Genomic DNA, 13,563 nt, shown 5'->3' on the forward strand with positions numbered 1-13,563 from the left:
ATCTCTTTTTATTATTATTATTATCATTATTATTATTATTATTATTATTATTATTATTAAGGTTTTGTATTTTGTTTCTCTTTAGGTGATTCTAATGGTAATATTTCTACCCTGTTGAATTCGCAATTGTTAAATTTCAACTTCCCTGTTATCAGCACTATACATTAACACAAAATATTATTACAATGTTCAACTAAGATTCAACGGGTGGGAGACTGTGACGGAGTAGTGGTATACATCGATATGTCCTTGTTGGGGGTCTGTCTTTCAGCTGAAGCAGTCAGTTTTCGATGGTCCGGTACTTGAGTGTTTTGGCCCAGCGTTTATCCCTTGTAGCATGTCGAACGTTGACAGAAATTTTAATCAGTTTTATTTAAACTAAATCATATTCTTTTTAAAATAAAATATATAAAAATGTTTTATACTTTAATTTTCATAGAATATTTAGCTTTTATTCCATTTTTACCTTTTGAAAATCTCAAAAACTTTATACATTTTAATCAATTTTAGCATATTTTTTTTATCAATTTGGAAAAAACATACAGAAATTTCCTGTATTTTTTTTCTGATGACATCTATTTGGTGCTAAACAAACAACACCTTGATTAACCCAAAACTAAAGTTGAATAAATGGGAATAGTCAATTTTCAAAAGCTGGATAATGGGAAGACACATTATGAATAAACAATATCTTTTACTTGTGCAGATAGGGAGATTGCAGTACAAACATGATTGTAAGTGGACTTGATATGGGGCAAAAAAAAGAGATTTAAAATGTCCAACGTCAACTAAATGCCAATCACAGGCGAGTGATCAAGGAAACAAAGATTCTAACGAAACCCAAAAGAACGTAATCCAGGGACAAAGACCAGACAGGGAAAACAGACAAACATAACAAAGAAAAGCCAAGTACCAAACAAAATACGTACAAAGCAACAAAAGTAAATGGGCAACTCGTTAAACCTTTTAACCAACACTGGTAGTAATGAATACTTGACGATCATGTTAAGAAGTGTGCATTAATTCAACTAAAATGAATGAACTTATTTCATTAAATTGATTTACAACGTCATGCGTATCACAGAGACATGTCATGTGTATACCAGAAACAACGTCCAAAATACAAGAAGACGTGAATATAAACACCATAAAGATAGGAAAATATTACATGTGTGAGACATGTTTTCACGTCACAAAGTGATTTGGTCACGGGAAAAGGTTACGCCAAAGAAGAACTACAATCAAACCAAATAGATGCAAAAACTAAACTATATGTTAGGGAACATTAAAACTGGTATGGAGTCAAATTACATGTATCAATGAAATGTATATATCGACGCCCAAGTGCTTAAAAGGCAGCATATTTTGATTAACTTTAACGACCTTCTACACATAAATAAGAGTAAACACCTTAAGCACAACTTTTTACTGAATGTAGGGTATATTTAAAAGCAATCAACTTGGAAAAAAAGAGTAATAAAGGGAACCAAGATTCTAAATTAACAACTCCGACTCTAAAAACTGGAATCATGTACCAGGTGCAGATCAGATAATCAACCTTATATTACAAACCCAATATTCACAAATGGAGAAACGATGGTACAAAAAATTATATACAACAACATTTGGAATAGTTTTGTCAGTAAATTATCGAATACTCATGGAGAAAATTTAAACATACCGGTGAGCAAATGTAGGACAAAAAATTAACTTTGGAAACTCCGCGCATGATCAACTCCGTGCATGATCAACTCCATGGGTGAACGAGGAAACATTGAAAGCAAAGGCTATACGCAAAAATATAATTACTGAAGAAATAAGAACAATAAAGAAAAATATAAACCGCCCAAGACAAGGTAGAGCTATAAAACAATTTCTTCAATGGACGATTTCCCAATCGGTGCACCTGGTCCATTCTAACAGCTTTTTTATGGATTCTATTTACTTTTGTTATTTTGATCATTTCATGTTGTGTGTGTCTATTTTCTTTGTCCAATCACCATCCTGAATTGGAATCTGTGGTTTTATCATGTTATGGAAAAAACTTTGTGTTCCTTGCATGACAGGTTGTACTCCAGCAATGCTAGAGGTTGTCTGGCAAGCTATTTCCTGACTTGGTGCCATCCTAACTTGAGGTATGGAGGAACGGAATTCCAATCTCTTACGTTGTAGGAGTAGACAGGTTGTCGAACGTCTCACTTATACATATAAACAAATATTCCAAACGCATTGCATCTATAAACTACCGCACACCATGGTATGTAAAACTATGGAAAAATTATTTTAGGATTGACTAATTGAGAACATGAAGAAAAATAATCTTTTTACTTGTCATCAACATGTATTTAAAAAAAAACATTTTGAAGTATTAAAAAATGTTTTGCAATATTGCAAAGTGATTTTCTAATATTACAAATTCAATTTGTAATATTACAAAATGTGTGATATTTTATAATATTACTAAATAAGGAATTTGCAATTTTATAAAATGAATTTATAAAATTAAAAAATATTTTCTGATAATAAAAAAAGGTATGTTTGTAATATTAAAAAATGTGACTGATTTTGAAATATTGCAAAGTGAGTTTTTAATATTACAAATTCATTTTCTGATACATTGTATTACAAATTCAATTTGTAATATTACAAATTCAATTTGTAATATTACAAAATGTGTGATATTTTATAATACTACTAAAATTGCAAGCCAAAGTGGACAAAAGTGAGCATTTTCTAATCGTAAAAAATAATTTTTTAATATTACAAATTCATTTTCTAATATTACAAATGAGATTTCTCATATTGTAAAACACTTTTTTAATATTAAAAAATCATTTTTTAATATTAAAAATTCAATTGAATTTCAGATATTAAAAAACTATTTTTGAATATTAGAAATTGATTTTCTAATATTAGAAAATGGATTTGTGGTATTGAATGACGATTTCTAATATTAGAAAATCATTTTGTAATATTAAAAAATGTGACTGATTTTCTAATTTTACAAATTCATTTTCTAATATTACAAATTCAATTTGTAATATTACAAAATGTGTGATATTTTATAATATTACTAAATCAGGAATTTGTAATATTAGAAAATTAATATATTACAAAATGAATTTTTAATATTAAAAAATCTATTCTAATATTAAAAAATAATTTTGTAATATTAAAAATTCATTTTTTTTAATATTACAAAATATTGATTTTTGTCCACTTTGGCTTGCCATACTATTACATCAGGAATTTGCAATATTAGAAAATGAATTTTCAATATTACAAAATGAATTTCTAATATTAAAAAATCTTTTCTGATATTAAAAAATGATTTTGTAATATTAAAAATGTATTTCCTAATATCACAAAATATTGATTTTTGTCCACTTTGGCTTGCCATATAGTTCACTCATAAAATAATTTGTAGATTTATTCAAGGATTTATATTTCTATATAACTCCTGGATTATTATATAGTTATTAAAAGACTAAATAAAAATTGTAATTTGTAAAAAAAAAAAATCAGTTTAGTTTAGTAAAGTTAAGTTAAAAGTTGAACTTTAATGGCCTCTTTGGAACATGATAGTTATCTTTTTACTACAAATATTGAAATAATTATAACTAGAAAAATTAAATCCAAAGTTGTTACCTCCCCTTTCCTCATATCCGGTTAGTTGCAGACGCAAATCAGAAATGGCATTACGTGCAGCTTTTTTATCCAACCAACTGCGCTTAATTGGGTAAGACAACTGAGTGAGACAAACGGAATTCTTTAGTTATGTAATTAAGTGATAAAAAATGGAAAATTTCACTTAAAAAATGCAAACAGTGCGATGAAGACTGAGAACTTGCCCTCTATTTTGAAGGTCGCGTGGTCAGAATGTGTAAACAAACAGATATTGCGTTATGTTTTTAGTTTTCTGAATTCTTATCGACCACAGTATGCTATAATCTACCATTGCTACCATTGAAGTTTAAAATATTCTTCTTTTTTTTTTGGTTTCAGTGTTCGGGCCATGAGTTCTGAGTGGGGAAGTGGGGCAGGCAAAGTAAGTAATTAGTGTTAAAGCATTATCAGGCTCTAGAAATGGGTTTTTCTACTTTAAATCTATCAACAAGAATTTCCCGCATGAATACAAAAAATGTATCTTCCTGACTCTCCAGTGTGTGACCGGCAGTTTTATCTCAAACAATATTTACTGGAAGTGGTGAAAAATCTAAATTATGAGTTTCTCCCAATTTCAGAAGGTTGTCTATTTTAGAAAATTTCTGTTAGCACATGTAGTGGGAAACTGTCCTGGGCAGGTTGTGAAATTTCACTTAAATGTATATTTGCACAACTAAAATCAACATGAAAATCTAAAAAATTTCTCTCTCCCAGGGCTAAATTTTACTGGCCACTTGAGTAGAAATAAAATTTATGAACTCAAAATTATGAAAATTATTATATAAAGAGAAAAAATGTCCAATTTTATTCCAATTACACTTCTCTGGCATTGAAATCAACCCCTCAGATACACAAATGTACTTGTTTCTGTTTAAGGGGTATGTAATATTATGATTTAGCAGTAGTGAGTGTTTTCGGTCGTTCATGTAATGTTTGGGAGTGAAGAGATCCGTTCATACATCCATGAACAACCAAAAAAAAACCAGTTTCATCCTTATAATTCGATCCCAACATTTGGATTTTTTTTTTTGAAATGTGTTGAACCGGTAAATATATTAATGGGACAATTTAATTTTGAGGCAATTTACTTGTAGTTAGATTTTAAGAATTTATAAGTTTCTTTCCTGTAGACAATCTGTACCAGTAATTTCAATGTGGATGTAATAAACTATTCTTATGGCTATATTATGCCCTTTAGTTCATTGCCACACTTATTTTAACTACACAGTTGCCATATTGGTTTCAATCCAATCAACATTCATGCACGTACAAAAAAATGTATGAACAATCTAAAGAAGTCCATGCAAGTATGAACTTTGTGGCAAAGACTTTCTCGACAAATCAAAACAGCTATAAGCATAAAGAATCTTAGAATTATAATTACGTAAACCCATCTGTGATACTATTCGTGTCTCTTTTTTTTACCATAATGTATACACAAAATCTAAAGACAATTTTTATAAACTATAAAGCTATTTGCTACTTACATATGTACATGAGATGAAATTTAACATTCATCAAGTCTTCCTTTAGCAGAACTGAACTTTTTTTCTTCTACATGTTTATGTTACTTATTGTACACATATCTAACCTTAGTTAAAAGTTGGTTTGTACACTTTGGTTTTCATGCATTTTTCAACTTAGTAAGAAAGTGAATATTTCACAACACTTCAATGCATATTTTTTATTGTAGGGTGGTGGTTCTGGTGGCAGTGTTAGGTAAGTTGCAAGGATATAACATGTCTTGACTTTTAACTTCAATGGACTAGAAGAGAAAAATTAAACTTATCCTGCACTATAATATCTTCATATTTTGATTAAGAACAAGAATATACATGTATGGACAATTTACTTGATCTTGATTGTGTTACTTCCAAGAAAACTACAAATGTAGCTTTGCCTAAGACTTACTACCCTCAACTGGCTAAAAGAAGTGAGCACATCTTTGTGTCATCTACATTTATTTGTTCCATTCATGTACCAATTTCTAATGCAATTTCAAAACACAAGATAACACACTGCCCAGTTCTTTTCAGGGGTTCAAGTAACTGGTGGTCCAAGACCCTCAGTCTCTTACCTAGGGCCTTTGATGGGGTGTCTGTCCTTTTGTCTGCTTCCTCCCATTACGCAGTGGGGGATGTCATCATGGACCAATCTCTTATCACTAATCCTTCTACACCACTGAATGGAATTAAATGAATTTCACAAAATCTTCATTATACATGTATGTTCGCATTGTGTACCTCCTATTTTCATTTTAATCTGAATCAACTTAGGGGTTTCACATACAAATGAAGCAAAACAAGACAGGGATGTCAGTAGTATTTTCAGTAGCTGGTAAACTGATAAAAAATTTGCAAGAGAACTCATTTTTGAAAACAGAGTGGCCATTTTTTCTTGTTTTAAATAGACCCTGGACTTTCAATCTTTTAGGACACTTTGTTTTGGACTTCTGACTTTAATTTTAAAGTCAAAAGTAGACCACTGATTTAAAAGTTAGATATTTAAATCTGAATTTTCCACACTTGAAAGTAAATGTATATAAATGTAGATGAACATAAATTTCACATTTACATCTGAATTAGTGCTGCCATCTGGTATTCAAATATTTTCAAGAGATTTTATAGAAAAGTGTTTTGTCAGAATGTATTTATGGAGCTGTCATCTGTAATTGAGGATTTTGTTCTCAGAGAGTTAGAAAAACTCAGTGTCAGTAAAAGTATAGGTTTAGACCGTATACCATCAAGATTTCTTAAAGATGGGGCACAAATTCTTGCAAAACCTATTACTTTTTTGATAAATCTATCTTGTGGTATTTGGCCAAATGAAATAAAACAAGCTTGGGTTTGTCCTACTTATAGAAAACTACTGACCTGTTAGTATACTTATTATTGTATCTAAGATCTTAGGAAGAGCTGTATACAACCAGTTAGAATATTATCTTAATAAGAATAATTTATTGTATGAACTACAATTTGGATTTAGATCAAAGTACTCTACTGATACATGTTTGATCCATCAACTTGACCACATTAAGTCGCAGACTGCACGAGGGCTCTATACTGGCATGATCATGCTCGACCTACAAAAAGCATTTGGCACAGTAGATCATTAAATATTATGTAAAAAAACTTCAAACCATGGGTGTACTTTCAATTAGATGGTTTGAATCCTATTTAACTGACCGTCAACAGAAAGTTAGTGCCAATGGCACTGAATCTGATTTTCTCTGTGTCAGGTGTAGGGTTCTGCAGGGAAGTATATTGGGTCCGTTGTTATTTTTATGTTATGTGAATGACATGTCTGCCAGTGTAGGGCCCAACTGCAGACTGTTGCTCTACGCAGATGATAGTGCAATTTTATTTTCTGATAAGAACCCAGATATTATATCTTCAAAACTTAGTCAGGAACAACAATCTTGCAGTAAATGGCTTGTGGATAATAAATTAAGCCTCCATTTGGGCAAAACGGAGTGCATACTTTTCGGCACTAAAAGAAAACTAAAAAAAAATTAAAGAGTTCAGTGTAAAATGTAATAATCACATTATTTTATCTCAAAATAGTGTTAAATATTTAGGCCTACAAATTGACCAGTTCTTGTCTGGTGACATTATAGTAAATAGTATTTTGCAAAAAGCAAATGCAAGATTGAAATTTTTAAGTGTGTCATTTCAAGACTGTTATGTATATTTTTGTCATTAGAAAAATGTAATTATCTAAAAGAGATACAGGTCCGTAATAAGTTTATATTCATAAAAATGCAAACCAAATAGAATATACATGTATATTGAAACCATAAGTATTTATTAAAAAGTATTGTCCTAATTGAAATCAGCATTCAGGGTTTTTTATAAAGCATAACAGTAACTTTGTTTATAGTGTTAAATCCTAAATTGTTAAATTGAGTTTGTTTTGTTTTAATCATCCACCTACAACACATTTAGTCCTTGTCAAGTAAGTACATGTATTTTCCTCATACTATGGATGAACTTTTTTGAAGGGCATCATTATTTATTTATTTATTTTTTTTTTTTTGTGGTTTGTCAAACTAGTTATTTGGTTAATTTTTGGATTCATTGGTTAACCAGAGCTTTATATTCTTTAATGGGAATTTTACAATTTGACAGAAAATTGCTGAAACTATAAAATCTGTGAAAACCAGGTCCCAAAAAAACATTGTTTTTCCATACAGCATCTCTCCTTTCCTTCTTCATGCAGGAATATTTTACCTGATCTACAACCTTTTAAAAGTTGATTTGAAAACTAAAGCACGAACATTTGCTTTGTATTAATGTGTACTTCATTTATTTATTAACAGAGAGGCTGGTGGTTCTTTCGGAAAGATGGAAGCAGCTCACGAGGAACAGTATTTTAGAAAATTAGTGAGTACAACAGAATGACTTGATCTTTATAACCACAAAAAATGTAAAGCTTATTACATCTACACCATATACAATAATTTCTGTGGTTTCAATTTCATTTGAATTGGGCAGTATTATTTTAAGAATAGAAATATGTATAGAAATAATTATTATGGAACTTTTGTCTCTCGATTTCTGATGTGATTTTCTGCCACTTCTTTCTTTTTTTGTACCATTTGGTGAAGAAAGCTATGAAGGGTCTTGGTCTGTCAATTTTCACATGGTCTTTATTTTTTTTTAATGATAAAGCATATCTGTCAAGTGAAAGAGTAAACAAGGGAACCAAGGTTATAGCAATAATCAAAAGAATGTAATCCATGGACAAAGACCAGACATGGAAAACAGACAAATACAACAAAGAACATAAAGTAACTAAAATCATACATACAAAGTAACAAAAGCAAATGAGGAACTTGGACCCCACTAAAAACTGGGAGCAGCGTCACTATTTGTAGGGGATTTCCCCCATGACAGCTCCTAACCATAAATATTCTAAGTGCAATTTTGACAAACTTAAAATTTTACTTTCAAGTAAGAAATGCATCAGTGCATTAGATTTTTTGTGGCATGAGAAAGCCAGAAAACAACATTTTGATGAGTTTAAAGGCCCCTTATTGGTTTTCTTGGATGCTGAGGACTATTTCCAGTATTAGAAACTAGATTTTTTGTCAGCAAACCCCCATCATAATTTTACATAGACAGCACAGTAAATTTTAAAGCAACTTGAGCAAATTTCATCATAGACCTGCTTGATTTTACATAGACTCTGTCCTTTTGTCTACTGCTAATTTCTTTCACTGTGGTCTCACTAACTACTTCCAGGTCAAATGGCCACCCCCCTATGTAGTACCAAAAACACACTGAACCTAGACATATGCATTGTAAGTGCATTATTTGTGTGTATTATGATTAAAAGTAGTCAAAATAAAGCTGAGAATGTGTACTTTAAAATCATATATGTAATTAACTACAAAAGTGTATGTATATTGTTTACATGTGTGAGTAATTTGTCTCCATGCTGTCAGTTAGCAGAACAGGTAAAAATGTGGATTTTCAGTATTATTTATTCAAATAAATTTTGTGAAGAATTTCTACTATCATCGTACCATTGGCATAATGATTTGGAAGCCTTATTTTCCAAGCTTCGCAACGGTATGCAGCTTTAAGATGTCATTTGTCCTGGGAATTCACAGTGAGACTTTGAAAATTACTTTTTTAACATGTAAAGTAATGGAAACGTTAGAAGTGGTTAGTGAGACCTGTGTTTCACCTGAAAAATCTTCATGGATATTTTAAAATTTTGGCAAATATGATAAAGTCATGTATGAGTTGTATGATTGTAGATTTATTTATCATTTAAAGAATGTATATAAAAGGAACTGATCTACAAAGTATGCAACTTAAAAAACACAATATATACTATAATTTATTATAGGAATTCTGTAATTTATCTACTGGTATGCTACATAGAGACAGATGCCAAACAGTACATCCATTTTAAAATACAGCAATATATAAAAATGTAATACAAAAAAAAAATTAATTAAAAAATTAGCTAAGTAAGTGAGCAGTCCTATGAAATAAATATGAGCCTTATTTTAGAGAGATGCACAACTGAAAGAACTGAAGCAACATCTGGATGAAGAAGTAGATTACCACGAGAAAGAAATATTAAAAAATCAGGTCAAAAATCTTAGGTCACATGACAGTCATGTGACATCCTTGCTTACACATAATGTTGTAGTGTACTTAGCTTTTAATATTTTTATGGTACATATTTGTAGTAAAGTGCAGCAAGTAGAAACTCTTCATAGAACCTGAAGCCGTAATGAAAGTTCATCAATACTTAAAATCTGATTTTGAACGAAATGTTTCAGAAATGTAGACAGAACTGGAATGAATAAAATTTAGATAGTTGTTGACTAAGAAATGTGCAATTATGAAGCTTTTTGATGTTGAAGAGTTTCTATTTCTACTATGCATGGTATGTAGCATGGAGCATTGTATCAATTGGGGTAGATAAACTGTTACCTATGTGAGAAAAATATTGCAGGACTCTTTTTTGTGACTGAAATCTACATGAATTTTTCATATGTATAGAAAAAGCTTAAATTATTACACTTTATAGGGAAATATTTTATCATACAAAACACTGCAAAATTTTCTTAAAATTTTATATTGTACCCCCAAATGCAGATTGGTTGTGTTTACATTAGTGATAGGGGTTATTCTGGTTATGCAGAAGGATTCTCTTCTCTGAGCCGTGACTTCTACAACACTGGATGGATTTTAATGAAACTTTCACAGTATATATTTATTCAGTATTGAAGATGCATACCCCGGCTGAGTTTTTTTTTTTTTTTTAGCAAGAGGGTTTGGAAGAGCTTGAATGCATTTCAGCAATAAGAAATCCAGAAAAAACAAAAAATAAAAAAACCTGCCATATTCTTACTTGGACTCATATTTAGATAAGCTCCACCTGGTACCAGTTTCTCTTCCTCAAAGGCACTTATCCAACTTGTAACTTGGGTTAACCCAACACTAATTATTGTATTTCTCTTTTCCTTTGTCTTATCTACAAATCTTTAGCAACAAGAACAGTTGCAAAACATGAAAGAACACTTGGATGAGGAAGTAAATCATCATGAGTATCAAATTAAGCAACACCAGGTACGAATAAGGGCTATTTGTAGAGCTGATGTGATTAAAAGATTTTAAATACAGGAGAACATGTGCACAAGGGAAATAATTATATATTGTTTGAACAACAAGAGGTAGGAATAATTGTTTTTGTTTTTTGTCGAGTCTTGAGAAAATGAAAGTAACTTTTTCTGGGGATGTCTGCATATGCAACACCTATTAATTTTTAATACATTGTACTGGATTTTTCCATTTTCTTTTGGTTTTTAAAATCAATAATTAGGGTTTACTTACAGAGACAAGCCCTGAAAATTTTCAAGCATAGGCATTGAACAGTTTTGTATCCGTCTCCTTATTGTTTCCAGATTATAGCTTAAGAATACATCGAAGGATCTTCTTTAAACTTTGTACAGATATTAAGCATCATAAAATATAGATCAAGATAACATTTTAGTTTGATCAGATTTATAACATAAAAGTAACAGTCATTTTATTTTGTTTTACTGCCCATCACTATTTGATGAACATTAAAGAACAGACAAAGTTCAATACAACACAACGTGGCAGGGTATCATTTTATGTATCATTAATGGCCTAGTTTCTGTAATTACTGTCCTGTTTTTTTTTCAATTTCTGTCTAAATGATCTTCCATACAAATTAAATAGTTGCTTCTTCTAGATACTGTATTTAGGAAATTTTCACATCTTCTTTTTTGTGGTTTCTGCAATCAATCTGCTTTCGCATATTTCTAAATTCACAATTATTCATCAAATTGTATTATAGTGTTCTTCAAAGAAAATATTTGCAAAATTTAAATTTAGCGTTACGGATCTTGATGCAAAATTTGCGCAATTTCATGGTTTACAGTGGTACTTGTATTTAGTTTTGATTATTATTATCCATGTTACATATAGTACAAATTAATATAATTTAATGTAAAATCACAAATAATATTTTACATATCTTTGTAGTAGACTTTAGACTAATATATTCATTTTTTGTCTGTGTATGTATTAGTTTGATGGCTTAAATGGATCGAAGTGTTATGAAATTATTTTTTTTTTATCTATGAGCATATTACATAATGCTAGCCCACAGTTCTAAGTTTCTAAAATTTAAAGGATAATCCCTCTAGCTTGCTATTAATCTGTCTATTAGCATCTAAATGCAAACCCTAAACTGTTTAATAGCTTTCATGATTAGACTTGAGGAAGTAATTTTAAAGTGAGTTTACTCACAGGAATGGTCATTGGAAAGAGTTAACCATAATGTGTACAGATTTTCATAAGGCCAAAAAAAATAAATTGTCTATTTTCCTGCTACCCTACCTGCCCTAGTTGTTTTTTATGGATATTAAGCTCTTAACACTGTTGAAGTCCAGATTGTTTCTCCATTATGATATAACTGAATGTAAAATGTTTTTGAAAAATCAAATGATTTCCCTACCTACCTACCTATCTAGGAAACAAATTTTATTTTTGGCTTAACAAAATATTGCAAAAGGTGAAAGGTCATTAATGAAGGCAGATATAAATATTGTTTGATGTTGGAGATTAGGGTATAACATATTTGTTCCTGATAATACTATCTACACTTGCTGAAAAAAATGAATTATTTGACATTTTAATTCTTGCTACTGTAAAACTTCTGGAATATTCTGATTTTTCATTTTCACTTATCAACCTTTTGCATATTGCCTGGGTTGGAAATTGATGTATAATTCATGTATAAAGCTTTCCCAAGTGTTACATGTAGTTTGGAATTATGTGTGCTCACTGGAATGGCTTTTGTCTATGATTGTGCAGTTTTCATTCACACGTATATCATTCAGGTGTATTTTGGGTCATCACTTTCCTTTCGGTAACCATTTATGATTTTAAATACTGTAGAAGCATGTAAATCAGTGGGATTAAACTTTTGTTCATATCGATTAAACTGATTTAATTGGGATTAATTTTTCTGATTTTAACATTGAGAAAGATTCAAAGATTCATTATATATAACTCCCCACGCACAGAGTAGATGGGCTTATTATAGTGAAAAGGGTATTCAAATCAATTTGGAGGTTTCATGTAGCAAAACATAGACTGTCATTCATGAATATGGGGACATGGGACATCCATTTCTTTTTTGTTACTCCTTCTACATCACTGAATGGAATTTAAACTTCCACAGAATCTTCCACCATTGTGCACCTCCTATCTTGAATTCTGATCAAAGTCAGTTAGGAGGTCAAAGTTCACGTTATCAAATGGGGAATTAGAGGTATCCAGTTTCTTGTTATTTAGGTAAAATTTTTGTTTGGGTTTAAATTTTGTTGACAATTCTTGATCATGAAATAAACAAAATTTTAATCCAAGATAAAAGTTTCGGCTTTCAAACTTATTTAATATATTTTGTTGATATTTTATAGAATGATTGTTACCATTGTTTGATAATGAAATTATCCTAGTAATTCAATTTTATATTTCACCTATGGTGGGTACATTGTGCAATATGTATTTGTCACTTTTTTGGGCTACTTCTTAACTGTATTTTTTTATTCTTTTATAGGAGGCAATTGACCGACATAAGAAGAGAATTGCAGCTTTGGAAAGCTCTGCAAAAAAGGCTGGAGACAGCTCAAGTGATTAAGTAGACACCATTTTGTTGATAAGACTTGAAAAAATACTTTGATAACTTTGTATACTGGTAAAAAAATGAAGTTTGTGTGAAAATGTCAGTATGAAAAAAACAAAGAAAGTGTAAATGAAGTAGCCTCAGGAAAACCAGAGTTTAAATTGTCTACAAAGTTGTGTATTATTATGGGTATTATAATACACGTACAAAATGTAA

At 30.4% G+C, this 13,563-nt stretch overlaps 1 protein-coding gene across 3 annotated transcripts; it reads left to right on the top strand.

Moving 5' to 3' along the window:
• The first annotated feature begins 3,629 nt into the window (after positions 1-3,629).
• LOC148598382 (ATPase inhibitor mai-2, mitochondrial-like) lies at positions 3,630-13,563 on the top strand. Of its 3 annotated transcripts, none has more exons than XR_015918391.1 (6): positions 3,630-3,739; positions 4,006-4,048; positions 5,360-5,385; positions 7,985-8,048; positions 9,690-10,757; positions 13,282-13,563. XR_015918391.1 is itself a non-coding variant. In XM_088560650.1 (6 exons), exons 1-6 carry the CDS (start codon positions 3,693-3,695, stop codon positions 13,360-13,362), a joined length of 342 nt encoding a protein of 113 aa, XP_088416776.1. In that variant the 5' UTR covers positions 3,630-3,692; the 3' UTR covers positions 13,363-13,563. The 3 variants fall into 3 exon arrangements, 2 of the variants coding, with proteins under 2 accessions (XP_088416776.1, XP_088416775.1); XM_088560650.1 differs by having other exon boundaries at positions 10,677-10,757; XM_088560649.1 differs by having other exon boundaries at positions 3,631-3,739; positions 9,690-9,770.

Source organism: Perna viridis, chromosome 14, assembly GCF_037379345.1.
Source record: "Perna viridis isolate PV_CMFRI_1.1 ecotype Kerala chromosome 14, ASM3737934v1, whole genome shotgun sequence".
Taxonomy (NCBI): Eukaryota; Metazoa; Mollusca; class Bivalvia; order Mytilida; family Mytilidae; genus Perna; species Perna viridis.

Excerpts from the sequence above, each read along its gene's own strand:
- LOC148598382 (XM_088560650.1), top strand. The coding sequence starts at position 3,693 with ATGGCATTACGTGCAGCTTTTTTATCCAACCAACTGCGCTTAATTGG. Across the intron at positions 3,740-4,005 it reads AACCAACTGCGCTTAATTGG|TGTTCGGGCCATGAGTTCTG; the intron begins GTAAGACAACTG and ends TTTTGGTTTCAG. Across the intron at positions 5,386-7,984 it reads GGTTCTGGTGGCAGTGTTAG|AGAGGCTGGTGGTTCTTTCG; the intron begins GTAAGTTGCAAG and ends ATTTATTAACAG.